This window comes from Erithacus rubecula, assembly GCF_903797595.1.
Source record: "Erithacus rubecula genome assembly, contig: SUPER_Z_unloc_3, whole genome shotgun sequence".
Classification (NCBI taxonomy): Eukaryota; Metazoa; Chordata; class Aves; order Passeriformes; family Muscicapidae; genus Erithacus; species Erithacus rubecula.
Genome location: NW_027635944.1, coordinates 4,637,443 through 4,665,209, shown reverse-complemented (window position 1 = coordinate 4,665,209; position 27,767 = coordinate 4,637,443). Strand labels below are relative to the sequence as shown.

The following is a 27,767-nucleotide window of genomic DNA, read 5'->3' as shown; positions in this document are numbered from 1 at the left end:
ACAGATGTCTTATATTAAGCCATTGGAAATGATAACCACAAACGCAGAAATTATTTTATTGAAATGAGTGAGAATGATGCATTCCTCAACAGTGTTACTGTTTATTTAAAAATGTCAGGGTACACAGCACAAAAAATTACCCAAATTTGAAATGAAAGACAGTTCTCCATGCAACAGCTGGATTTATCCTGTGCAGATTACCGATCTCAGAGGAAGTTCTGTAGGCATTAAGAGTGTAGTTATATTTTCCTGTTTGTTCATTCTTATAATGCTTTTTTCCTTTCCCTAGCTGGTGTAGAAGCACCTATGCAAACATCCAAAGGATACCTAAGCAGCTACAAAAATACAAAGATGTTTTACAACATGTAACTTTTGTCCATCAACAGCCAGAGATATACTGCAGAAACCTAAGCCCCATCATTACTGAGAACCATTATGGAAGTTAGATGTAATTAGCTAAGCATAGAAATTATTACATGCAAGTATTTTCATGTTTAAAATTGAAAAAATAAAAAGCTGTCCTTTGCAACTCAGTCTTTGATTTCTCCTTATGGAAAAACACTCAATAACTAACAAATCTGTTTCTAAGGATGAGGATAATTTTAGTGTTGCTTAGAACATGTTCAGTGTACATGGAGTCAGTATACACAGGCTCATCTGAGAATCTAAACATGCTTTTTATGAAGGCATAAATTACAAATATAGGTAAGTGTAAATAGTAAGGGCCTTTTTTGCACTTAAACATAGACAATAATACTGATTTTTAGTAAAAGGATTAAGACTAATAGAACAATCATGTAGCACTTTTTTGTACGCTACTGAAGTTAAAGGGATGTCATGACAGGTGTCATGGTTTAAAAGCCCAGCCAGTAGCCAAGCCCCAGACAGCTGCTCCCTTACTGCCCCAGGACAGGAATGGTGAAAGCCAGAAAACTCATGAGCTGAGATACTGACCGCTCAACAGGGAAAGCAAAAACCATGCACACAAGCAAAACAAGGAATCAATCCACTGCTTCCCAAGGGAACGCAGTTGTTCAGCCATCACCAGGAGGGCCCCATCACATGTAATAGTGAGCTGCAGAAAAACATGCCATCACTCCGAATGTTCTTCTTCCTCCTCCTTCTTATCTCTGCTTTATCTACTGAGCATGATGCCACATGGTCTGGAACACCCCTTTAGTCACTTGGGCTCACCCTTCCTGGTTGTGCCTCATCCCAGCCCCGATGCACCCACAACTTCCTTGACAGCATGGCAGGTATGAAAAGCAGAAAACCAAAATATGTAGCATGCCAGCTCTGCACATAGGAGCTGTAACTGTAATAAACTGTAACAGTTTATACCTGTGGGAGTACAAGAGGCAGAACTGGAGTAGTTGGAGCATTCCAGGATCTTATTACAGGAGAGCTGCTTTCTGTCCCATGCTATTAATTTCTGAAATAGGATAACACTTTGGAAAATTGGAAATAAACTGTGGTCAGGCACAAAAGAGAAGCAGGAAATAAGGAATGAAAGGAAAGATTTTTTGGTATTTGTATCTACTATCCAAGCAACACAGTCTCTTTTAATAACTGAAATACTGTGTCACACCTTATGTGGCTTTTCACCCTAACAATTAGGGTGTTTAACAGATTTCAAGTGTTGCAAAAAACCCTAATTGATTCTCTGATATACCTGTGAAATAGCTTCTTACTTTACTGATGGAGAAGGAATAACCTTGCTCAAATTACTTGCCCAATGACATACAAATCAATGACAAACCCAGCCTGAATACCTGAGCTCCTAATCAGGCGTTCGTCTGCCTGGAACATCTCCTCCCCTCACTTTTCTCACAATATGTACCATTATGTTAGCTCAAACTCGGGAACAGGCAAATGTGCTTTTCAGGCAATCTAGCCTGATACTATTCTGACACAGCAGGGATGAAGGACTGACTATCCTAGTGTCATTTTTACCAGGAATTTCAGAAAAAGATGTACTGGCAGAAGCTCAAGAAGTATCGAGAAAAATATTATTACACTTGCCCCTTCATCCAAATACATTCATTTAAAAAAAACAGTCCTATGAAGGCTTGTATCTGTACTTTTGAGTAGTCCTGAGAGGAGCAGGGAGCTGGACTGAACAATCCTTACAGATCACTTCCAGTCCAAGATATTTCAGGATTCTAAAGACAGAGAATCCAAGGCTTAAGAAGTGACACAATGTGACATGTAGAATCTCCAGCACCAAGTGACTTGAGATGGCAACTTTGCCTGCGAAGTGAACACAAAAAGTGTGTCATCTGCAGAGAGCTAACAGCTCAGCTGATATTACTAGGAGCTCTTTCTTTGCACAATCCTTTTCCAATTTAAAACTGTTCTCACCAAAATAAACTTCTTGGAAGAGTGTTGTAGACACATCACCCCCTCCTGAGTGAAATTCTTAGCGCAGCTGTCCTTCTAGTCCCCATGCTCCCACACACATGCTGCTGCCCTGGAAGCCACTTAGAAAAGCTTGCCTCATAAAGGGAATCTTTTAAATATTTATACTGCATTTCTATATTTAGTCTTATTGCTACTACTACTGTGACAAGGCTGCGTTAGAATTACTTTGTTTAGAAACCTGTGAGGGAAAGCAAGAAGCAGTAAAGGGAAACCCATAGAGTTGCCTACAATATTCTTTGGAATTACAATTTCTTGAAGTGGAAACTCTGCAGTAAATGATGGATTACAATGGAATAAACTGAGGACTAGAGTCTGCTTCTCTGTTCACTGTGACCCTGGGCACAAAACCAGAACATTTCCACATATCTTAGTAGTGGAAGTTGAAAGCAGTTTGCCCTCAGAACGAAAGATATAAAATAATTTCAACAGATAAGAAGAGCTTAAAGAGCTTGAGAGCTGTGAAAGTGGGAGCAGTAGTTTGTTTAAGTGGCCTCAGGAAAAATTCACTTAATACTTTTGGGTAATGCAAAGCTTTGAAAACCTGAATGTTTAGATGCCTTCTGAGAATTGTAGAGAAACATGCAAGTGTAAACATGCTCCTATTTGTCATCTCTTTTAGCACTGGGGGCAAAAAAAAGAGAAAAGTCTAAAGATATCTACATATTGTATTGCCTGGTAATGGCAATCACAGGATGCCTTCTAGATCCCAGAGGTACTTAGGTGTGAAGTCAATCTGATGGACCAAGTAAACCCACTTATGGGAAAAAGGAATGGGTGATGATGAAGGTAGGCACAGGTTTGCAGAAGGTGGGATTGAGAGCTCACAAGCCTGAGTAACACGAAAAAAATACAGTTTCAGGGAAGTACAGAGTAAAGTAGCAACGGAGTCAGAGTTCTTACAAAGTAAACTGCCACCAGGATGTATTTGTTAAATTTATTGTTAGATGAGAATTGGAATTCTTAAGGTTGGAAAATACCACCAAGATCATCGAGTCCAACCAACAACCTAAGATCCACCACAAAACCACGTCTTCATGCACCACATCCACATGATTTTGGAACACTTTCACGGATGGCAAGTCCACTGTTGTCCCAGGAGCCTGTTCCAGTGCTTGACCACCCTTTCAGTAAAGTATTTTTTCCTAAAATCCAGTCTCATCCTCCCTTGACAAAACCGTTTCCACTTGTTCTATCAATACCTGAAGGGAGGGCATAGTGAAGTGGGGACTGGTCTCTTCCACTGTGCCTGCAGTGGCAGGACCAGGGGAAATGGCCTAAAACCGAGACCCAGGAGAGATTCAGATTACACAGAATCATACAGAATAAACTGAGCTGGAAGACACCCAGCGGTGTTTCCTCACTGTTAGGGTGGCCAGGCATCGGAACAGGTTGCCTAGGGAGGTAATGGATCTGGTGCTGGATCATACGGGTTCGGAGTGTAATATATGGTACGATGTAATTCGTGTAAGTTTGTAAATTAATGTAGAGTAATGTAGAATAAATAGTGTTTGTGTGAATAAAATAATAAAAAACCCGGAAACCAAAAAGAAAACCGTGGACCAAGGGACACAGATTGCTTCATCCTAGCATTGCCACTGCCAACAAAAGCTGAGGAGCTCGGATTATCAAGTAAATAGAAGTAGCCCCAACAGAGACGGCTCTCTCAGAAATTGTCCAGGGAAAACCCAAGCACCAGACAAGAATGATTAAGACAACCACAGCCAACGAGAGAGACACATCTCAATACCAGCTTCCCATAAACCAAGACCTGCCCTCATCAGAATTCATCGTCCCCCAGAATATGGTTTTGTCCAGCCCAATGCAGAGAAAACAAGCTACATGAATATGTGGAAAAACAAAAAGAAAGAAAGACCTCTGCTCCAGGGTAGAAAAACTGTATAAAAACTGGGCTGACCAAGGCGGCATTTGTGAACATTGGGGGATCTGAAGCGATAGAGTTCGGATCAGTGCGCTCACCCGACGCCGATCCTGGGCTTGGCGCTCTCCCTTTTTGATTGTGGCTATCGAGGACCGCATTTCGGTCGCGAAATAAATTACCGCTTATTTTGATTATATTTAATGCCGCTGAATCTCTTTATAACAAGAGTTACAGTGCTCATCTTGGGTTGAACGAGTGGATCGTACCCCAGTCCCGCGCGTCCCCTGGCCCTCAGCCACGCACGGAGCCCTTTGTTCCCGGCCGCGCACGGAGCCCTGTGCTCCGGGGACGGAGCCCTTTGTTCCCGGCGGCGCACGGAGCCCTGTGCTCCGGGCACGGAGCCCTTTGTTCCCGGCCGCGCACGGAGCCCTGTGCTCCGCGCACGGAGCCCTTTGTTCCCGGCCGCGCACGGAGCCCTGTGCTCCGCGCACGGAGCCCTTTGTTCCCCAGTCCTCAGCCCACACGGAGCCCTCTGTTCCGCGCACGGAGCCCTTTGGTCCTCGCGAGGAGCCCCGCGTTCCCAGCCCTCACGCCCGCGCTCCCGCGCGCCCGCCGTCCCTCCCGGCCCGGCCGGGGCCGCGCCGCCCGCGCAGGCGCAGAGGCGCCGCGCAAGCGCGGAGCTCCCCGGCAGGCGGGCGGCACTTCCTCGGGGCGGCCGCGGGCCGAGGCAGCCGCGCGGGGCCCTGCGGAGCGACCCAGCCCCCGCCCAGCCGGGCATTGTTCCCGGCCCGACTCCACCGGGAAGTTTCGGCCGCGTCCCGGCTCCGCTGCCTGCTGGGGCGCGGGGGGGGGGGGGGGGGCGGGGTGGGGGCAGGGGCCCGGAGCCCCTTTGTCGCCTCCTCCCCGGCGTGAGGCGGCCGGCGAGGCTCAACATGATGGCGGCCGAGGCCGCGGGTGAGGAGGGCGGCTCGGGCGCTGCAGCCGGGACGGCGGGAGCCGCCGCCGCCGGGGAGCTGGGGCACTGTCCCGCCTTGTGCCGGGGCCGGGCGCCGGAGCCGCAAGGCCCCTTCCTGGTCGGCGGCGGCCCCCCAGGCGGGGCGGCTTTGTGCTCGGTTCTGGGGCTGCTGGAGTTGGGCGCGGGGCCAGCCCCTCCGGCGGCCGCTGGGGCTGCCGATCCCGGCTTTCCCCCGCTGCCGCCGCCCCCGCCCCCGTTGGCCGGGGGGCTGGGGACAGTGGACGAGGGAGATTCGCTGGACGGGCCCGAGTACGAGGAAGAGGAGGTGGCCATTCCGCTGAACGCACCCCCCACCAATCAGTGAGTACCCACCGTCCCCGCCTCGATCCTTGCGGGGAGCGGGTAGCGCGCCGCCGGGCCCCCACCGCTACCCGGGGAAAGTGTGTGTCAAACTCCGCTGGAAGTCTCGCAAAAGTTCTGCGTCCTACCCCTTCACTTTCTCTCCCTCCGGTTCCGTTCCAGCCGGAAGTTTTCTTTGCGGGGACGCTGCCCGGGGTCTGCGGAGGGCAGCCCACCCGCAGCCCGGCAGGGTCGGCAGCGGCTCCTTCCCCTTCCCCGGGAGCTGGTGCTTCGGTGCTCAGGGGGATCAGCTCATCGGAAAAAGGCGGCTGAGTTAGTTTTTTGCAAGTTTTCGTAGCGATGCTGCAGGCTGCCAGGGAGAGTGAGCTATTCTGATTGTTCTGAGCTATTCGCAACTACCTGTTGGGAGAGGCTTTTCTTGCCAGTTGTAGCCCTTTTTCAGTAAAGCCATGAATTTAATTTCTGTAAATAGACAGAAAAAGCCTATCCATGGCATAAAATACTTCATTTACCATGTTATCATTTTGTATTGCATTGCTTTCTGCTGAAAAATAATAAAGTGGGTTACTTATCTTTTCCATTTGATATATAGAAACACAGCCAAAGTAAGGCCCACATGTTGGGTCTTTTTTAAAAATTCAGACAGTCTTGAGTAAAGGATTCAAAATAAATTAAAATAATTTCTAATTTTAAAAGCATTAACAGAGGGGTATTTTTATAAGTGTTTTAACTGCCTTGCTGCTCAACGGATTTAAAGGTGTTTTCATTTAGGTTATGCTTGGAGAGAGGAGGGATTTGGAATAAACTGTAAACTTATAGTTAGGTTTTATTGTATTTATCCATACATCAGCTTAATTTGGATTCCTGCAGTGCTGGTAATAGAAGGAATTTTGCACTAGAGGCAGTTTATGTTGGGTGAAATATAAGATTAAATAGTGTTATATAGAGTCCATGTAATTAGTAGGTACTCTAAACACAACCTTTGGATTTCACCGTAGAAAATCCGCAGGTTGACACAAAGTACTTCCATGGTGTGTATTAGAATAGAAAATAAAAACCTTTTCTTCTGTATCTGCATCATATTCTCCCCAAACTTAGATTGTTTCGAAGGCTTTTATTTTTCCATTGATATAGTTTCTATAAATATGTTGTTCTTGAAATTCTCGCACATGTAGTGGATAATTTAGGGGGTAGCATACAGTAGTATTAAAAATATTTTTATATAGATAGGTCAGAAAGTTGACTTAAAAATCTCTGAATTTTGGGTTCTTTCTTTATATTCTGTCATGACTGACAGAGTTAACTCCTGCATTATGTTACATACTTTAGGGATTTCACGAGCCATTGTGATTTTAAATAGGATGTAAAATGGTAATACTACAGGATTTCTTTTAAAATTAAACTCTCTAACATTGACACCTTCATAGCAGTCCTTTATCCTTTTAGTTTCTGAACTTGTGTGGAAGAGTGTAAACATTAAAGCCTTGTTTTCTGAAGACAGTGTTTGAATAGTCTTAAACTTTTAGAAGTCCCTAATGAGCTAGAAATAGGATTAGGAAGTTTAGAAATCTGGGAAATGGAAACACGTAAAAAACAAAGTTACTTCTTCAGGATCGTGTGCCAAGCACGTGGGGAACAGGATTTTGCTTTTCTGGTTTGTCTCTCTGAAAAGTTCAAAATGCTTCTGTCCGACCTAAGTTCCTCAGAGAACTGAGGAAAAAGGCAAAAATCAAGCTTTTTACAGTATTTTTGGAAAGCAGGGTAGTCATTCATGAATAAATCAGTTTTTGATACTAAATTAATTGTTACCTCTACAATTCTGAGTGTATTTTTCAGTCAAAACATTGTCTTTTGCAATACTGTAATGGTGTGCAAACATCATGTTTAACTTTCAAAAAAGGATGTTAATGTTTCTGGCAAGGAGTACAGGACTGGGGAAGACTTCAGTCCTGGTTTTGTTTTGGCTGAGAATGCTACTTACCTTACACAGGATAATAGCATGATAGCATAGCTCCCTAGTTCAATGTTCTTCTGTTGAAGAATGTAATACTAAATCTGACAAGAAGTAAAAACATTTAGAAATTGATTCAGAAGTTTTTACTTCCAAATATTTAAGCTTTTTCTTCGTAATTTTTATCCTTGGTGTGTGACTTTTCCATAAAATATTTAAGTTGTTTGGTGATTTAGAAACGTTTTTCCATTTCATTCATTTCTTATTTATGCTGTGCAGCATCAGTTTTTATGATTCTCATTTAGGTCATAAAATTGGTATATGTCAGTAGTACATTCTGTCCTTTCAGTACTGCTGTTTTAACTTGGAAATGCCCTTTCTTTGTAGTTATACCACCTGCTTCTATGGAGTTGAGTTCCTGATTTATTACCAAAACCAGACATAGTATTAATCTGTCATCATATATAAGGAAAGCTCCAGTATGAGTCTTTGAGAAGACTAACTGCTCATTCAATTTAAATTTGTATTAAATTTCTCCAGTGGGATGTGATTACAGGACTGCTGTTCCATTTGTTTAAATGTGATTGTCTCCACTGTTGTGCACTTCTTCCTTAGTCAGATTTTAGAGAATAAATGCAGGGTGATTTAAAAGATAATTCCTCAGTTCTGTCACATGGCTTTGTTGGTCTTCATTGCTTAAAATATCTTATATGTACATCTGAAATTTGACAGTGCTCTTCACTTCTGGCCTTGCCATAATACAGAATTACTGTTCTCCTCTATAAGAATGCAAAGATGTTACTTCTTTTATAATAGTAACAACTCACTAGGTTTCTTTGCCTTCCGGTAGGTGTGTGTTGCATTTTAGAATTTCCTGAGTGGCTACTCTCTCTCCAGAGAGAATTATCTGTTAAGTGTTGCTGCTGGTTTTTCCAGGTTCAAACTCCAATCTTAGATTAGACTTCTAAGAATAAAATAAAATAAAACATTCTGCATAAACTTTGGCACAGCTTTATCACTTCTCTGAACTTGTTTTGCATATTGAAAAAAACAAGCCCAAAGCAAACCAGAAAACACAAACTAGACAAAATATGAGTTCCTAGTTAGGTGGTAAATATGTTGCAAATGCTTTTTTATACATCAGTGTGCTTTTAAATGGTGTAAAGTTGACTTTCTGACTTTCATAGTAACTAACACGAAGAGGTGGAAAGTGAAGCACATGTGGGTTCTGCACTTCCCATCAGGATGTTATAAATATAGTTTGTTCAGGGAGGTCTGAGGAATATGTCTTCTTCTAGTGTGTATTCTTTAATATTCAGGAGGATACTAGCATATAAGACCTCTTTATTCACTAAAATCCCCCACTAGGGCTGATTTTTTAAATCTTTGATCTGGAGTGAAACTTGAGGCTTCTCTGTTCAGTGTGTGTGTGGGTTTTAATTTCTATGGAGTGCAACAGTAGTGTATTTATGTTATAGCTTAATGCTAGGTGGGAGGCACAGGGTACTGCAGAATAAAGTGGGCAACTCTGTGTTTGTTTAGGTAATTTTTTCCATTACTTTCTGCCCCATTTACAGAGCTCTGGCAGAGGCTCAGATAGTGTAAGGAAATTCCCTTGGATTTAATGAATGAATGCTGATTCTGTTATGTATATGATTTAAAATCTTAGTTAACAAAATTATTTTATATCCTAGTGCTGCAATAATGTGACAGGAGCCATTCCAGTATTACAGAAAAACTGGTATTGTCATTCGTTGTTTATTGGGCAGTGCTTGTCAGTTTGAAATGGAAATCAGTTGAAATCTGAAAGTAATCAACCACACAAAATGAAACAGGCTGTCAGAATAGTGTCTGATTAAAACAAATCTTGCCCAAAGCAGATATATTCTTACTGTCACTCTTGGTGCTTGTTCAGGCAACATAATAACAAGGAAAAGCACTGAAGATGAAGACAGGCAGAGAAATATTAAATAAGAATGGGTTGCATTAAAGTAGAATCTTTTTCTGCCTTATCATAAACTGAAGTTCTAGTATCTTCACGTAAGTGTTCAAGATGGGAAGCTGAGTGTTCTGCATTTGCAGAAAATACTTTTCTGAATAACTGCAGAAGGCGTTTTTCCAGACTAATGAGTGGAACTGTTGCACTGTAAACTGTGAGGAAGTAATGTTGGTGTATTTAGTTAGGTACTGTATAAAAAACTGTCAATAGATTGTACTGTATGAGATTTCTTTGTTTAGCAGTTAATGCAGTTAGCGTTGAATATTTTCATTTGTGATAAGGAATTTTTTCATCAGTCTCTGCTATGTGTGGAAGAGAACACCTTATTTTTCTGAAGCTGGTGAGTAGTGTCCTCTGGGCCACTTCTGGCTGCTTGTGTGGTGTTAAAAGTAACTGTCTTAAGTGAGTGGTTAAACGCAGCAGAAAAACATTGTACCTAACCTGCCATAGGAAGTGAAGCAGTAAGTAAACTGAGTGTGCTAGTTCATAGGTAAATGAAAACTTCAGTTAAATAAAATCAGAGATAGCATTTGAAGCCAGAAGTTTGAGGATGATTTTTCAGTAGTTTAGTCAGTATTTCTAGTTAACATCAGTAAACAGTGACTAGAGTCTCTTGACTATCTCGTTAGTTTTTATTTTGTGTTATAGATTGAGTCTCATAATATCGATGTGGGACTTTGGCAGTTCATCTACCAGCCTATCCCATGGAGAAGTGTAATGCCATGCTGTGTTTTTTCACCCTTTTTTGTTTATACGTTTTGTGATTGTGAAGGGAAGAGGAACACAAATTTTCTGGTGAGGGCTTAGGCCTCTTCAGTATAGGACTCCATATTCTGATTCTGGCATAGATTCATAAAATTTTCATAGTAGTTTTCCAATTTCATATCTTTCTCCCAAGCAAAATAAGCATCTTTTTGTCATGTCTTGCTGGTAGCACAGTAGGAGGGAGAAGGCATCTTGTTTTAGCATAGTCTTTGTGCTGCATGTAAGTATTGCAGGGTTGGTTTCTCAGTGTCCCTCCAGAGTATGGTTAGTAAAATGTTACAGTGCTTGACAGAGTTTATATACTTGACCTACTTTATTTACTTCTATATACTATTTAAAGATTGAAGGTGGTCTTTAATAGTTTTTATTTTTGTATAAAATACCCATTCTATCACTCTTGATAGAGCAGAAAAAAGTTTCTGTTATTAAATTAGTTTATCTTTAAATCATATTTAGTGCTGAAAGTGGTGAGGAGTAATCGACATAGATTTATAAGTCATTGACTTGGGGGAGGAAGCTAGAGAGTTTACCATAACTTTTACTGAAGCTTTGGACTCTGTCTTCCATAGTCATCTCCTTACAGACAAACTGACAGAGTACAGGTTAGGTAAATGGACATGAGGTGCATTGAAAACCGGTTGAATGGCTGGGAGCAGAGCATGGTGACCAGCAGCTCAAAGTCCAGATAGAGGCAAATTACTGGGGTTATTCCCTAGGATACCTCCAGGGGCCAATACTGTGGCCTTGATGCTTGGACAGAGTTCATGCAGCCTTAGCAAGTTCACAGATATGCAAAACTGAAAGAGGAGCAGCTGAAACACCAGGTAGTTGTGGTGACATCCAAAGTGATGTGGACAGGCTGGAGAACTGGGTGGCAGGAGATCTTGTGTAGTTAAACAAAGGAAACACAAAGTTCTGGCACTGGTGAGTAGTAACCCTGAGCACGTGGTGGGGCTAAACAGCTGGAAAGCAGCTCTGCAGAGAAGCATGTGGGCGTCAGGATGTGAACAAAGCCAGCAGTGTGCCTCTGTGGCGAAGAAGGCTGAGGGTGTCTTGGGTGTCACTGGGAGGGGTGTTGTCAGCAGCTTGAGAAGGATGATCATTCACTCTGCTCAGCCCAGCACTGCTGAGACACATCGGACATGGAGCTACCCCAGAGAGGTCTGTGCAAGGCAATCAGGGTGATGAAGGGACTGGGTCATATGTCACATAAAGAGATACAGAGAGGTCTGGGTCTGTTGAGCCTGGAGAAGAGGAAGTTGAGTGGGTCTTAAATATGAGTGTAAAAATCATGTGGGAAGGGTTGAGATGAGAGTACCAGACTGACCTCAGTAGTGTGAGGTGACAAGAAAAGAGGCAATGGAAACAAATGGAAAAACCTGAATTTCCATTTAAATGCAGGATGCTTTTGTTTGTTTGTTTGTTGTTTTGTTTGTTTGTTTTATGGTGAAGGTGATCAAACAGTGACAAACATTGCTCAGAGTGGTCATGAGGTCTCCATCATTGAAGATATTCATGACCCAATGGAAGAAGCCCTGAGCAACCAGATGTACCTGATCCTAACTGAGCTGGGGGTAGAAGGGTGGCAGGGTTGAACTTGATGATTGCTGGTGGTTATCTCAACTCAAGTTGATTCTATCTGTGTGTATAAAGATGCTGTTTATAGGTAAAGATCCATGTTACAGGACCTATTTGCTGAAAACTCTTACTGTAATTAGTGAGGAATAAAGTCAGGACAGTTGTTAATAGAGAAGATTAGTAATGAGACTACAAGAAATTTTTAGGTTGGCAAGAAGAATATTTCATTACTTTCTGTATAGACACATATCTTAATTTCTCTGGTAAAAGCTCAGGAATCTGCCTTAAAAACAACTTTTCTAAAGTAGCTAACATTGCCTCTTAAATATTTAGTAATGTGCTTCAAATACCTAGCTTTTCCATCTAGGGTATTTTTTTATTATAATTATTCACACATATATATTATATATATAATAAATATAAATTAATGTACCCAGTGTTGCTAGACTCATTTCAAAACTACAGGTATATTTCAGGAATGGAGTATTGAGGTTTCCAGGGTACTTAGTGTGCCCAGTGTGTTATCGCAATTTACAGTCAGATTCTTAGGAAGATCAGACCCAGAAAACTAATTTTTGTGTTCAAATTTCAGTATTTTCAGCTATTTTCAGGCTAACTTCACACTATACCAATTTTTTTTGGTTGGTGTTCTGTTTTTTGCTAGACTGAAATATCAATAGTTGTTAATACTCAAGTGTTATTTATGTTTTTTGTGAGTATAAAATTTCATCAGAGTTGGAATATATAGAATCATATAGCCCAGATCGGGGCTCATTAAGTTTTGTATGGTTATTTTGTAGATAAATGACATTATATTTTCTGTTTATAAAATTTAGGAATGATCATAAGTCAGTCAATTTCTTCTCAATATTCCCATTTCTTAGTAGAGTTAGCCCTGGAGATGTTAGAAGATTCAAGGTTGGATACTTGCCTAATACTGAACATGAAGGAATTGCTTGCATTATCTTATTCAAACCACTTTTTTTTTCTCTTAAAAATTCAAACCAGTTTTTTTTCTTGCATGGATTTTTGTGCTTTTTAAGCAACTATGGACTTTTTTGTTATTTCTGTTCCTTAAAATAAAACAAAAAGGATGCTAGAGAAATGTCTTTATTCCTTTAAAAGCAGCATGTTACCATGCTTCTGTAGTAATCATCTCAACTTGTGTTCCAGTCTAGAAACAGGTGGGATATTTTTTCTCAATTTTATGCACAATTTTTTAAATATTACACTGTGAGATTTGTTCTGTATGGGTTGTACTCTAGCTTATATGCACTGTTTTTCCTAGTGCATGTTGGATGATTTGAACATGTTCAAATATTCACAATTCAGGGTAGGGTTTGATTTCTAGTGTATAAAAAACTGTCAAGGTTTTCTCATTGTAGAAGCAGTTAATCCATCTGTGGATTTGACACATCCCTCTCTTGAGAACAATTCAGCTTGCAAGAGGAGGTGAGAGGGGAGAACAAAACCAAAACCTGTGTTTGATTAGAGGGTGAGGTGCAAGGAGGAGGAGGAAGATGAAAGAACCTCTGGTACATTTAATGAGGGTAATGGCAGACAAATTGAACAACATCTTAGAAATTCCTTAGTTATTGTCAGGAGTATCTGGTCATTTTTATAGCCTTATTGACATTGCTTCAGAGCTAATTAGTCAAAAAATATGTTTTTCACCTGAGGGCACAGATACGTAGTATGTAGAAATGGAAAGTTTCTTGCTAAGGCCTTTAATGAGTTCCAGAATTCATTTCCTAATCTGATTCTTCGTTAAAAAAAAAAAAGAAGCCAGCTATTTCAAGAGCTATTTTTCATGAAGTTTAGCTGTGTTTCACTTGCTTATTGCTGATTCTTGTGAAAATGAGATAGGCAGTCAGTCTTCTCAGTGTTGGATAGTATGCTGTTGTCACACTTCTGTCTCTTCTAAAGTTATGGCATTGTTTGCTGCAGCAATTGAAACTTTTAGAAGCTTTCTTCTCTTTGCGAAATTATTTAAATGTATTATTTGTTTTGCTGTATACTTACCTTGATATTTCATGTTTTTATAGTCTCTCTGTTAAGATATACTGAGGTTTTCAGTTGATCTGTTTAGTTCTAGCTTGGAGCTGACATTAACTGCTGAGTTTTAATGACTTTTTTGTGCAGGTGTGTGCAAGGCAGAGGTGTGTCCTGCAGTGAACAGGTGGACATAGCTGGTGTGCTAAAGAGTGCCTGTGGTGGGGACTTTCCATGTTAGTTGGTCGTTCCTGGTCTTGTAGCACACCACAGTTCAGTTTTTCCATGCTGTTTTTGGGTGATTTTGGAACAGTCGAATAAGAAAAGTAGAAGGAGTCTTTGTTAGTCTTACACGGATGTGCTTAAGTGCCTCTTAGAAAAAGAAAGCAAATGGTGTGAAAATCTTTCCCTCTTGTTCCTAGAACTGTATGTAACACTCAGAGTCATGCACACTGGACAAAGAACACTTGGCTAGAAGTTAATTTCAACTGCTTATCCTAAAGGTGCATCCATTCTAGCATATATGCAGATCTTTTTCTGGTAGCAAAGTTTTGTAATGTGGATAACTGCAGAGGCTTGGTAAAAAGTTGGTAACTACTGAGTATTAACTAACAAGATGGAAGAAGGAGATGAATGTAGTAAAATCTAACTGAAATTTAGTTTAATCTTATCTCTCCAAATCAGTTGCATAAAGACAGTATCACAACTTTACAGATATGACAGAAATGGGAAATAAAGTGCTGAAAGGCAGGGTCTGGGTAAAAATAATAAAACCAAGAGTGCAGTTTAGGCTGGGAGAAGCTGTAAGACTGTAATGAAACTTCAGCAGTGAATAGGAGCATTGGTTTAAAATCTGCTAAGGATAGTATCTGCCAGAAAATTATCTGCCAAAGAAGGTGGAAATTTTCCTGGAATGAAAAAACAACCCCTCCCTGCAAATTACTGTGACTTCAAAAGTTATGAGGCTTCCAGGCAAAAATAACAGAAAAGGAGTAACAGTTCTGTGCTAGCAAATATATATATGAGATATATATATGTAAAATATATACACATATATGTATATATCACAGAACAAACAAACAAACAAACACCCCTGAAATTTTCTCATATTAAGTGCCACTTTTCCCCTTTGGTGTAGTTATGACCTCCAGTGGCTCTGCACCATGATCCATCCTCCAAGACAATCTTCATGTGGGAGGCTTGAGAGGAGGATGGTTGATGTTAACCATCATTGGAGTAAGAAGACAGAAACAATAATTCAGGATGTTTTGTTGTGTCATTTTTCTCCTCTGCCATCATGAAATGCCTTGAGATTTTTGTGTCTTTTGATACTGAGGATTTTCCCAGTTCAAAGTAATATCTTCTGTCTTTTGCCTGTAATTGAAACAGAGCTCATAGTCTGAGGTGGTGACAAGAATCTCTAATGTGTGAAAGGCACTAAGTCAGTCTGGATTCAGAGGAGCTCTGACCATGATTCCTACAAGTTCTCCATTGTTACTACATATTTTCTTGAAACACCATGGTATAGCTGAGAAGAGCCTTGAATGAAGTGGATGTGGCATTTGAAGACTTTTTCCTGTGCACTGTAGCTTTTATAGATGGAAATAGAAAAACCTGCAGCTGTGATCTATAGTGTACTCACTTTTGCTCCCCTTCAGCACTTTTCTTACATTCTCTTCTCCTTTACTTACTGTGCTCCTAAGAAAAAAAATTGTAATATACGATAAGAGCAGAATCCTTTAGTAGAGCAGCAAAGCTTTTCCCACATGTAAAAAGGAAATACATAAATAAAGATTTGATTGTACATTGTGACATGCTTCCACACATAATAGCAGCTGCCTTCTTCCATGTAGTGAATTCACCATCTGCTACTTCTTTGTGAATGGCTTGTTCCTTACATGGACCTTGTGGTGTTGGGGCTGTGTTGGAGGCCAGAAGCTGTATAGCTATACTGTGAACTTGCTAAAGGCATGCAGTGTAACTTCATTCCTCCTCACACTGGAGAGGGCTGGCTGGGCCTTATGGGGCTGCTGCGACTACCCAGCAGCTTCCGTGGAGCATGGGGAAATACAGGAGTCTTTTGTTTGTGTGTGGACCAGAGGTCACAGCTCTGACTGCAGTGCAGCTTGTTCCATGAGGATCATGACTTGGCATGTGGTTGTCAGCCACTCACTGTCTTCTCCACACCTGTATGTTTCTTGTGTGGGTATAGAAGCTCTTTGTAATGTTGAGTCTTTGTTCTGTCTGCTTGCTGTAATTAAATTGTGATAGATTGGGTTGGAGTTTTGAACATGCTGCTTTTGAAATAAACTAGCAGATGGGAGTATTTTCATGCAGAGTTTCAGCAGGTTTCTGAAACCCAGAAGCCTTTTATTGGTATTCTCTTAGAATCGAAATAAAGAACAATTACACAAGTTTCTTCAAGTGCATGAGTTAAACAGGTGGTTACAGAAAAAAAACCACCTGAATTGTGATCTATAATTGATAGAACATTTTATAGTTAAATAATTTCATAACATACACTTGCAAAGCTACTTACTCTCCGTCAGTGCATGTCATAACAGCAATGGCATTGTTAGAGTACTAGCTGTGATTCAGAATGTCATTGAATTATGTTTGCTCAAAACACAATAAAGGCAGGGAATTGTCACCATTTAAAAATGTGCAAAGCTAATATTAGATATACAGAAGTGTTCCTAGGTAGGATTAGGCAAACAAGCAGAGGTGACTGATGAGAAATTATAGGGACCTTGTCTTTGGCAGTGATTGAGGATGTACATCAAAGTAGTGGTGAATTAGAACTTTCAGTGCAGGCATTTGTAAGTCACAGTCACTTGGCAACTTATTGATGAATAAGCTAGACAGGTTTTTAATGTGATACCTTCCTATCCAAACCTTAATTCCTTTCATGAGACTTAACAGTACACCATACATAGCAATTCCTTTTGCATCCATCTATGGTTAGCATTGCTTCTGACTAAAAACATTAAACTTGAAGCTGTTTTGATTTCAGAATATTTAAGTTGTAGGTCTTAGAAAACTTGGAGAGCTGGTTTCTTGTGATATATTTTTGCAGAAATACTGAGCTCAGGCTTTACTTAAATACCTGATTGGAGCTTAAAACCGAAAGATCTGGGGTTTAGTTTATTTCAGTTCAGAAATTATGGTAGTCTGTTTGTATCCTTCAGAGTGTTCTGTACTCTATTCTCTGATGAAATTAGGAGTTTGGCTGGCTCTTTATTTTACTAATTTCTGTTACATTTTCTTTGGATAGCACTGACTGTTGGGTGGATGTTCCTTTGTAACTGATAAAACAGCATGAGATCTTAAAATCTTTCATTAGTGCTCGTTAGATTGCTTAATATCCTTAAATGAGGTTGAATACTGCAGTTTTGTAAAATAGTCTTTAGTGTTTGCTGTCAGGATCCTTGAAGATAGTGATGGGAAGTTGCAGAGTGTATCTTTCTATAATAATGAATACTGGTGATAGCAGGATGGGTTATAAGACAAGCGCTTCTGACTGTGATGTCTTTAGTGCTCCTAGATTGTATATTGCTTGAATAAACTTTTTATCTGTTGGTGAAACTCTGTTCTCTGAAAAAATGCAGTGATTTCTGGGCAACCATTTTGCATACTCTAAGTTTGCACTTAAGTGTGTACCCTATGTGAGGATATCACTTGAGCTGTTTTCTCTTATCATTGCTCAATATTGACTGCTTAACTGTAGTTTGTACTAAATTTATTGTTCATATTTATTTCTATGGCTAGTAGTATAGAGTAATCGGTACATTACACTAATACAGAACAAGCTGTAAAATGCAGTGGTTTTTTTACCATCAAAATTTAACATTTTATGTATGGGCTTAGTGACAGTGAATTTAATTGCACTCAGAAATTAACTTAATATTTTTGCTTTAGAAAACAAACCTTTCCTTAAATGCTTTAACAGGTAATAAATGTCTGCTGGTACACTAGATATGGAAGTGTTGAATGGGGACAAAATATATATAGCCTGTTCAGGGTTAAGGGACTGTGATCTCCAATACGTGGGACATACCAAATATATATTGCTGTCATCAGCAAGGAGGGTGTCTTTTTTTTGAAGCTTCTGGACTGAAAATTGGAGCACCTAAATTTGTGTTATTGTTGCTAGAAATCCTCTTCCCTTACAGAAAAATTATTTTTATTTGCATATGATCCTGCCTTTCTGCTTACTATGTTAATTTTTCATCAATAATTTGCATTCTTCAAGACTCCCACTTCTCCATTTTGAAATTATGCCTTTCTTTAGTTTTGGCATTGTAATACAATGTGTCTCTCAATAGAATTAAGATTATTTTCCTCAAGTGGGTGATGAATAGGAACAAATAAAAGCTCAGTGAACCTATTATTAGTCTAAAATAGATTTCATGAAATGGAATGTTGGTTTTTTAATCAGGGAAGTTTCTTGGTTCTCTGAGGAGTTTTATACTTCATGAAAGTCAGTCTATCCAGGAAAGCAATGCCCAGCTATGTTGGGAACAAACTCACTCAAGTTTCAGCTGTGCTGTTCACACTGACACACAGAAAATTTCATCTTAGTTACTTCAAAATCAACAGTCTTGATTTTGCTTCATTTCCTAAAGGACCCTCCTGTTAGGGAAGGTGTGTGATCCACTTCTTTGTGGTCTGTCTTTGAATGACAGGTTTCTGTTCATCAGGCTGCTTTGCCTTGAAATGGAATGACACAGGCTCTTGCTAGGCCTGCAGCAGTTCCAAGTTTTAAACAATATAGAGACACAACAGTGCTTCTACTTGTTTTAGTCGTGGTGAGGAAGAGAAACAAAGGGGAGCAATACTAGCAAGCATTCAGTTTTCAATGTTAGACAGTATCTATGCTTGTGCTGCTCCTAGTGTTGAAGTGGTGTTTTTTGGTTTAGTTTGTCAAAGTTTTGTTTTGTTAAAAGCTCTCAAAGCTTTTGTTTCCATTTTATAGAAAATACTGCTTTTGTTCGGATTTCATCAACAGCTCAGCTTTTTTATTTTTTTTGAAACTGTATGCTGTGAAATACTTGATATTTTTGCATAATTTAGTTCAAGAGATTATTTACATATTTTCTAAATTGCATGTTTGTGAATCTTGCAAAACAGTTTCTGAACTGTTAGAACTAAATGGTATATATGATCTGAAATGGTGAAGGATTTACATTTTGTGAAACGGTGGCTGGTTTGAAGCTTGACAGTTTCTGAGTGTAAAAATTAAAGTTTTAATCAAGCAAAATTAGGTGGAGAAGCTAATGAATTATTGTAATATATAGCTCTGGAACATGCTGTGGCTTGATGAAGATAATGAGAGCAATGTCTGTCTTTGGAAACTGCTCTATATCACTTCTTTCTTGGTAAAACAAAAGTTGTGCTTGATCATTTGGAGTAGAACAAGTACTCTGACAAAGGTTGTGTAAATAAACTGACATAGGTGATTGAGTGCTTGAATGGTAGCAGTAAAGATTTCCTTTTTCATATTTTGCTGTCTATGATTTGACATGCATCAGCACTCACTTTTCATTGATAGGATACACATTGTGATGAGGAAAGGTGGTTTTAGGGCTGCATGGTGGCCTGGTGACTGCTGTCCAGTTCTTTGCTGGCTTTGCTGCAGCAGCATTTCTGTCAGCTGAGGAACAGTCTGATAGATTTCACTTCTCCGTTTGTGCTTTTGAAATACCCAGCCTAGACTGACACCTGTGTAGGCTTAAAATACAATAATCTCTTCAGTCAGGTCAGTCACCTCAGTTTCTGTTTATTCAAAGTTAACAAATTAAGGAGGAGATAAAAACTGATGATATGTGTAGAGCCTCTGACTCTCAGGGTTGTTCCTTGAGAAAAGAATGTTATATGAGAAACTGGTGTGTTAAAAATGCTATTTATTGGAAATAAGTCAACTAGAAGGTTGAACTTGTAACAATGTGATAACTTTGAAACAAAGTTTTGGAGTTGTATGGGTTTTGACTGAAAGGTTTTCTTATTTTCCTGGGCCTGTTTTGTGAGAGTAAAGGAAACCCTTACATTCTGAGGACATATGTTGTTACTCCCTTTTTCAGGTGGTATCATGGAAAACTTGACAGAACAATTGCGGAAGAACGTCTCCGACAGGCGGGAAAACCTGGAAGTTACCTTATTCGAGAGAGTGATCGGAGACCAGGTTCATTTGTGCTTTCATTCCTTAGTAAAACAAATGTCAATCATTTTAGGTGAGAATTAAGTGTTTTATTTTGAATACTGCGATCTATCTACTTTTTGTTTCAGAACACAAAAAGTCAGCAATGATTGTATTGTAATGTGCTATTTTTGACTCTTTATGCTTTTATTGTACAGCTTCTTACTAGTGTTTGATTGTTTTAAAACATGCTACTTTAAAATTACTTGATAGGGTGATGAACTGAAGTGTGAGGAAACCAAAAATATCTGGATAGAGAAGCTTGCTTAAAGTGGTTTGATTAGACTTAAAGCACCATGCAGTTTTCATTAATCAGTCAAGGATATTGTTTCGTGTCTGCTCCATAGTAATCATTGCAATTAGCACAGTTAAAAGTGCCAGCACATCTGGTTGCTTTCTTAATTTTGAGGGGAGAAAACCCCACCCAAAACAAACAAACACTCCCTCAAACAAACAACTCCCAAATTTTAAAAAAAGCCACAAAAAGTCCCAAAGCAAAAAACACCAATGGATTTTGTGTTTACTAATCAAAAGGTTTGATGGAACAGCTTTCTGCATTTATCCTGAGCATTGTTTTCTGACTCCCCTTGCAGTGCTATATGCTTTTGAGCTTGGATTTAGTCCCTGAAGATTTATCTTTGTATGAATTTTACATTACTTCTCGTAAGAAGCAGCTTAATTCAAATTACGCGTTAAAGAATCTCGAAGACAATACACAAACATTAAAGAAATAAGTAAACTGTTTTGTTAGAAGTCTTCTTTTTTTGTTAAGCTGCTGAAATGGTTATGTGAGCTTTTTCCCATTAGATACCAAATTTTTAAATTGAGTTTAAGGAGATACTTTGATTATTCCAAAGTAATTTCTTAACTTTTAATGTGGATGCTAAGCAAACTGTAACAAAATGACTAATTTTTTATGTTTTATTTTTTGCATTGTATAGTCTAGAAGTGTAGCAATTTTTTGTTAAAGTACTTGCTACTTTGTTCAGTTTATGCCTATTATAAAAAGTGTATGTTGTGCATAATAAAAGTAATAATACTATTGTGTACTAGTGCATTATTATTATATATTCATGCTTATATATTTTTCTTTCGATTTCATTTAATTCTGACAAATGTACTGTCTTTTTCTGTGAATAAGCACTTTCTTTAGATAAAAAACTGGTGGATCATATAATATATATGAATATTTTTGATAAAATGTTCATTAGGTTTATTTATATGTTTATAGAGGGCCTGTAATACTGCATTTTACTGAATATAGGCACTGCTTTAAGCATTAAATGTGGTCCTAATCTCCTTTTGTTTGAAAAAAAATTCATAGCAAAAACTTTTCTGATGTCAAGCTTCTGGGTTTTTTTTTATTAATAGGATTATTGCCATGTGTGGAGACTATTACATTGGTGGGCGTCGCTTTGCTTCACTCTCAGACCTGATTGGTTATTACAGTCACGTGTCATGCTTGCTGAAAGGGGAAAAGCTCTTGTTTCCAGTAGCACCTCCAGAGGCAAGTAAAATAAAAATTCTGAAGAATAATTTACTAAAATTAGTAAATGTTTGTAACTTTAATCACTATTCAGAATTTTCTTTGGGAAAAATTTTTTTACAAAGTTTCCTGTAACTTTGTATAGGGATATGTGGAACTATAAGGAGAATAAAAATGCATTATTACTGACACAAAATAATGGGTAAAAAAATTTCTATGTAATAAAAATACACAATGAAGAAGATAGAGGTATTGCAGTTATTGCACAATGTGGTAGCATCATTTTAAGTAGACAGTGAAAAACAAGAACATACTGATTTATTGGCTAATAAAGAGCACTGTTGTAATATAACCTTCACTGTTCTGTGACATTTTGCATATCTAACAATGGTTTAAATATGCATCCTGGAGATAACCAAGGTTTCTTTCACTTACCCATCCTTAACACAAGAAAAGTAATTAAAATTAAACATAAACCTGCAAAATACTCCCTGTAACAAAATCCAAAACCTGGATAAAAATGTTTCTAAATGTTAAAATTGTGGACATTCCCTCCACTCTAAGTGAAAAAAAAAAAATTAAATAAGCGCTCTCTTAGCCAACAAATTACATGTTTCCAGCTGACAGTGATTTTGAGCTTTGGAAATATAAAACTGGCAAGGCGGATATAAGGGATGTTACCAGTTCTTAGCCTCAGAATAGCATAATGCTGGGGAGAGAGATTCCACAGTATGGAGTCTGCAGTCAGAGTATAGAGAAAAAAACCATTGCTCTCTTTTAAATTGTAGCCTGTGGAAGACAGAAGGAGGGTTCGAGCAATTCTACCTTACACCAAAGTGCCAGAAACTGATGAAATAAGGTACGTTTGCATAATGGCTGTGAAGATCTTGAGAGTATTTATAAGTAGTAGTAATTTAGATAGGTGTTTGCAGATATTTTCCAGTTGCATCTTAAACTTGACATAGTTAGATTACAGGATTATATCTCTTCTGTTCTTTGGTTGGAAATAAGACATTTTGTTCTTAGTGTATTTGTTTGTATTATTTGTAAGGGAAGGTACATTAGGTACATAGAATTAAAATCAGTAATGTTATAATTTTGGAATAGATTTTATAAAGTCCTTGATTTTTACCAGAGGGATAAATTTATCTAAGAATTCTGTATGGAAATGCCTTATCTGAGTGTGTGAAAGCAATGAGCTAGGCTTTTTTCTGAACTGCCACAGAACTATTACTAGATGTGTAGCTAAGGGAAACAATTCAGATCACTAGAAAGTGAAACTTGAGGCTTGATTACTTAAAATTTAAGAATGGAAGAAGTGAGTATTTCAATACAAGACCATTTTCTGGTTACTTGGGATTGATACTGCTTTCTTGAGATAATATTTTTCCAGATTTAAAAACAGGAGGATTTTAAAGTGATTTGTGGTGACTACTAATTTCTCTAATGAGGCAGGTTTCATAAGCTGATATAATACACCAGTTGAATTGGGAATTTTCCTAGGTTTAGGATTATTATCTTAAAATGTATAGAAAGATACCAGATCTTTGTATCCTCATTTGGATGGAAATTTATTCCAAGACTCACTGTCCAGTCTGATCCTTTAAAGGATGATATGAGGATATTTGTGTTTGTAATTATGTGTTTTAGTAAGATGGTAGGACTGGGAAGGGACTCTCTAATGGCACATTGCAACTAAGGCTTCCTACTGTGTGTAATAACAAAAGTAGAAAAGGGTCTTTCATGTGCCTTATTCCACCTATCAGCTTAAGAGGAAATAGCATTTTATTGTTTGCTATCATCACAAAAATTGTAGGCAATTAAACCTCTTCTTCCTCTATTAGGATAGAACTGAAATGCAAAGTTGGTATTTGGGTTTTGAGGTCTGCATGGCTAAAGTAGTTCTGTTCATGGCATAGCTGAGCCCAAAGTTCTCAGTTTGTTCTAAATCAAATTAAGATGCTCTTGAAGAAAGTATGTATTTCAGAGAATATTGACTTAGAATTTTAATACCATAGTTAATATTTTTTAAGTTTAAAGTATTACTGAGTTCACCGTATCTTCCATGCAGTAATTATACATTGGTTGGGTTTTTGTCTGTCACCTGTTAAAGCTGAATAGCAGTTGAATTTATTCTTTATTTTCAATAGTGGTTTGTTGCTTTTGTTTCTGTTAGCCTACTTCAAATGAGAGCTGTGCCATAGACAGTTGCTATGAGATTTTGAATTGAAATGGTAGTTAATGAGCTTCAACTCTTCATTGTTTTCCTGTATCTTGATGCATCATGAAACATGATCAAAAATTCTGTGCTGCAGTGAAAGGTTTTCATGTGATCTGAGTTTGTGTTTTTTAAGGAGTAACTTTCGCTAACTAGTCCTTCCAGAAATGAAAACTCCCTTGGACCAGGTGCTGGGTTCTGCACTTTGGTTACAATAAAACCCTCTGCAGAGCTACAGGCTGGAGGAAGAGTGGCTAGAAAGCTGCTCAGTGGGAAAGGACCTGGAGGTGCTGGTCACCAGCTGTACCCAGGAGAGTCAATGGCATCCTGTCTTGGATCAGCAGTGGTGTAGCCAGTAGGATTAAGAAAGTGATTCTTTGCCTGTGCTCAACACTGGTGAGGCCACACCTTGAGAACTGTGTCCACTTGTGGGGCATTCATGTCATTCAATGTCATTCAGGAATGACATTGAGATCCTGCAGTGTGTCCAGAGAAGGGTAATTAAACTGGTAAAGTATCTGGAGTACAAGTCCTATTAGGAGTGGCTGCAGGGCCTCAGCCTGAAGAAAAGGAGTCTCAAGGGAAATTTCATTGCTCTTTACAACTCCTGGAAAGAAACATGTAGCCAGGTAGGGTTCAGTCTCTTCTTCCAGGCAATCAGTGGCAGGATGAGAGGACATCATCTTAAATTCCCCTTTAGTCTACAGGGCAGCTCTAGGCTGGACATTAGGGAAAAATTTTTCATAGAAAGGGTGATTAAACTTTGAAATGCTGCCCAATTGAGGTGGTGGAATCACTGTTTTGGAGGGTGTTTAAGGAATGAGTGGATGTTGCACTTAGTACTGTTTGGTGACATGTGGTATTTGGTTGTAGGTTGGACTCAGCCTCAGAGGTCTTTTCCAGCCTGTTTGATTCTGTGGTTCTCTGATTCTGAATGTTAATGCTTCTTACGCTTGTAGCTAATTGCATGGAGTCTCTGGTAACTGCTCTGTATTCTCTTTGCATCACTTGTTCTTCATATGTGAGAACACAATGAATAGGTGTTCCACAACTTAAATTATGCAAGGTGATTTTTCAATGAAAGCAATATTATTCTCTTGTAAACTACTAAGGGTTATTTTACTTGTGTTTAATTGATAAAAGAACAATATTAGTGTATTTTAATATTGTGGTGTTATTTTTGTTTTATACATTAGCACACTTTTAAGTTGACAGCACTGAAGTATGTATTAGATACATACTTCATAGAACATTATTCAAAAATATGAGAACTTGTATATAGAAGCCACTTAATTGTGAGGAAAAATACACATGTGCTTGGAATATTGATTCCTGCATTTTTTGCAAATAGGTTTTCCCAAGTATTTTATGGAAATCGTGCTCAAGAATTCATTGTGTTCTTTAAACTTTATGTTATGATAGTATCTCTGATTTAAATCTTGCTGTAACCCTCTTCAGTTTCCTTAAAGGAGACATGTTTATTGTCCATAACGAATTGGAAGATGGCTGGATGTGGGTTACAAACCTACGAACAGATGAACAAGGTCTCATTGTGGAAGACCTGGTAGAAGAAGTGGTAAGTAATTTTTGTTTTCAGATTTCTTATATGAATGGGACTTTTTATAAAATAACATTGAACAAAAACTAGTGACATTTAATTGCCTGTTTTCTAATTATGTACTTTTCTAAATCTAGTAAACTCATCTAATAGTTTCTAAAATAGTAAAACAAACCTTTAATCCTTGTTTGTTATAAAAAACCAATATTCATGTATTGTTCAAGCATAAGTACAAATGAATGGTATTGTAAATTTACTAGGCATTTACCTAAAATTTACTGTTCTGGTGAAGAATCATTAAATTGCATTTCTTTCTTTTTAATTGCCATGGAATGTTCACTAAGTCAACAGAATGTAATTTTGCCTTGTGGTAGATATTTCTCTTTATTCAAGGATGGAATTTGGGTTAAAAAATTATTGGTGAGAAGCAAAAAAAGAAAAATCAGGTTTTTTGTAGTATCTTCTTACACAGTATATATGTTTTGCTAATAGCAATGTTATTTGAGATGCTTCTTGTACATGACCTGTGTCAGAATGTGAATAGCTAAGCTGAAGTGGTGGTACTAGACTGTTGATCTGTAGACTGATAGGTCAGTGGTAATTTAACCTTCAAAAGGCTGAGAAGGTTGAAACTTTCTGAAAAGTTACCATATCTAAAGAAATTGGTTCATGACTGAAGTAATCATCAAAAATAACATTTTTGCTGAATTTTAAGCTAATGAATGAAGAGGAAAAGTTTTCATAGATCTTTAGTAAGCCCTTTAGTTAAAAAATGCCGCAGGCTTCTAAATGTCTTTTTTTTTTTTTTTTTTTTTTTGTCCTACAGAAGGTCTTTCTTTTTTTTTTTTTTTTTAAATTGAGTTGTACTGTTGTCATTCACTTGATATGTTAATTTTCTCATAGGGAAGAGAAGAAGATCCCCATGAAGGCAAAATGTAAGGATTTTTGTTTTGTTGTTTAAAAGCAATCATAACTGTTTGTAAACTTCCATTATGGGATTTCTAAATTTTTGAGAAAATGACCAAAGAGATTTATTTTTTAATCTCAAAACTTCCTTATATACTAGCTGCTGCAGATGCAGGGATAATTGACATGAAAAAATCATATAATAGGTATGTCTGTTACTAATGGGTATTGCAGTGCTGAAATCTTAGATGAAGCTATGTATGATCTCTTTCAGTCAAAATATGCACAACAGGAGTATTTCTTGAACACAGTTGCCTTGAAGATAACTCTAAATACTGTACCAAAGTACTGTTAGAACAGTGTCTTCTGGAGGGTAGGAGGGCTCTGCACAGGAATCTGGAGAGACTGGGTCAGGGAGGCCAGTGGTATGAGATCCCAGAGGGCCAAGTGATGATTTCTGCCCTTGGATCACAACAGCCCCTGCAGTGCTACAGGCTGGGGCAGTGGCTGGAAGGCTGCTCAGCAGAAAGGACCTGAGGTGCTGGTCAACACTGGCTGAACATGAGCCAGGGACTGAGAATGCCAATGGCATCCTGGCTTGTGTCAGCAGTAGCGTGGCCAGCAGGAGCAGGGCAGGGAATGTTCCCGTAAATACCTTGAGTTCCAGGTGCAGGTTTGGGCTCTCACTGCAAGAAAGACACTGCAGTGTGTCCAGGGAAGGGAAACAGAGCTGGGGAAGGGTCTGGAGCACAAGTCTGATGAGGAGCAACTGAGGGAGCTGGTGGGGCTCAGCCTGGAGAAAAGAAGGCTCAGGCAGAATCTCATCACTCTCTGCAGATGGCTTAAAGGAGGCTGTAGCCAAAAGAGGTCTCTTCTCCCAGGTAACAAGTGATAGGATAAGAGGAAACTTGCTCAAGTCTCACCCAGGGAAGATTAGGTATTGAGATTATTAAGATTGGACATTAGGGGGGATACCTTCATTGGAAGGGTTGTCAAGCCCTGGAGCAGGCTGCGCAGGGCAGTGGTGGAATTACCACCTCTGAAGGGAGTTAGAAGGTGTGTAAATGTGGCATCTGGGGACGTGGTTGTGTGATGAATGTGGCAGAGCTGTGTTAAGGATTGCATGGGATGATCTTAAAGGTGTTTTCCAAACCAAAGGATTCTGTGATCCTACAATTCTGTGATTCTTATAACACTTAAAACTTTGAAGAAAAAGTCACATGACTATAAGTTTCTTTCTATTTGCTTAAATATTTAAAAAATTTTTCAAAATTGAATGAAACAGAATCAACAGGGTGTTGATATGTCAGTCTGTTGATAGATTACATTTACAAGTGAAAATGAGTGGCAGATAGTTGTGAAAAATGTCTAGTGCTTTGATGACTCAATTTGATGTCCTCATTTGTCATATTTGTGCTTGCTGGCTTTTTTGCTGTTTCCCAATTTCCAAAAGGCTGGTGGCAGAAGGAGGTATTTCAGTTGTCTGTTTGTTTTACTGTGTTC

At 38.9% G+C, this 27,767-nt stretch overlaps 1 protein-coding gene across 2 annotated transcripts in view; it reads left to right on the top strand.

Moving 5' to 3' along the window:
* Positions 1–5,017: 5,017 nt before the first annotated feature.
* The window catches only part of RASA1 (RAS p21 protein activator 1), a 52,896-nt gene continuing 30,146 nt past the window's right edge, over positions 5,018–27,767 (top strand). The window contains exons 1-6 of one of the 2 annotated variants that reach the window (XR_013777284.1): positions 5,018–5,615; positions 19,981–20,130; positions 21,468–21,603; positions 22,371–22,441; positions 25,259–25,376; positions 26,262–26,293. Coding sequence is in view for 1 of the 2 variants with exons in the window: in XM_079331438.1 (XP_079187564.1) it covers positions 5,233–5,615; positions 19,981–20,130; positions 21,468–21,603; positions 22,371–22,441; positions 25,259–25,376; positions 26,262–26,293 (890 nt within the window). In the remaining variant the exon portion in view is untranslated. The remainder of the gene's footprint in view (positions 5,616–19,980; positions 20,131–21,467; positions 21,604–22,370; positions 22,442–25,258; positions 25,377–26,261; positions 26,294–27,767) is intronic. The other variant, XM_079331438.1, reaches the window with a different exon arrangement.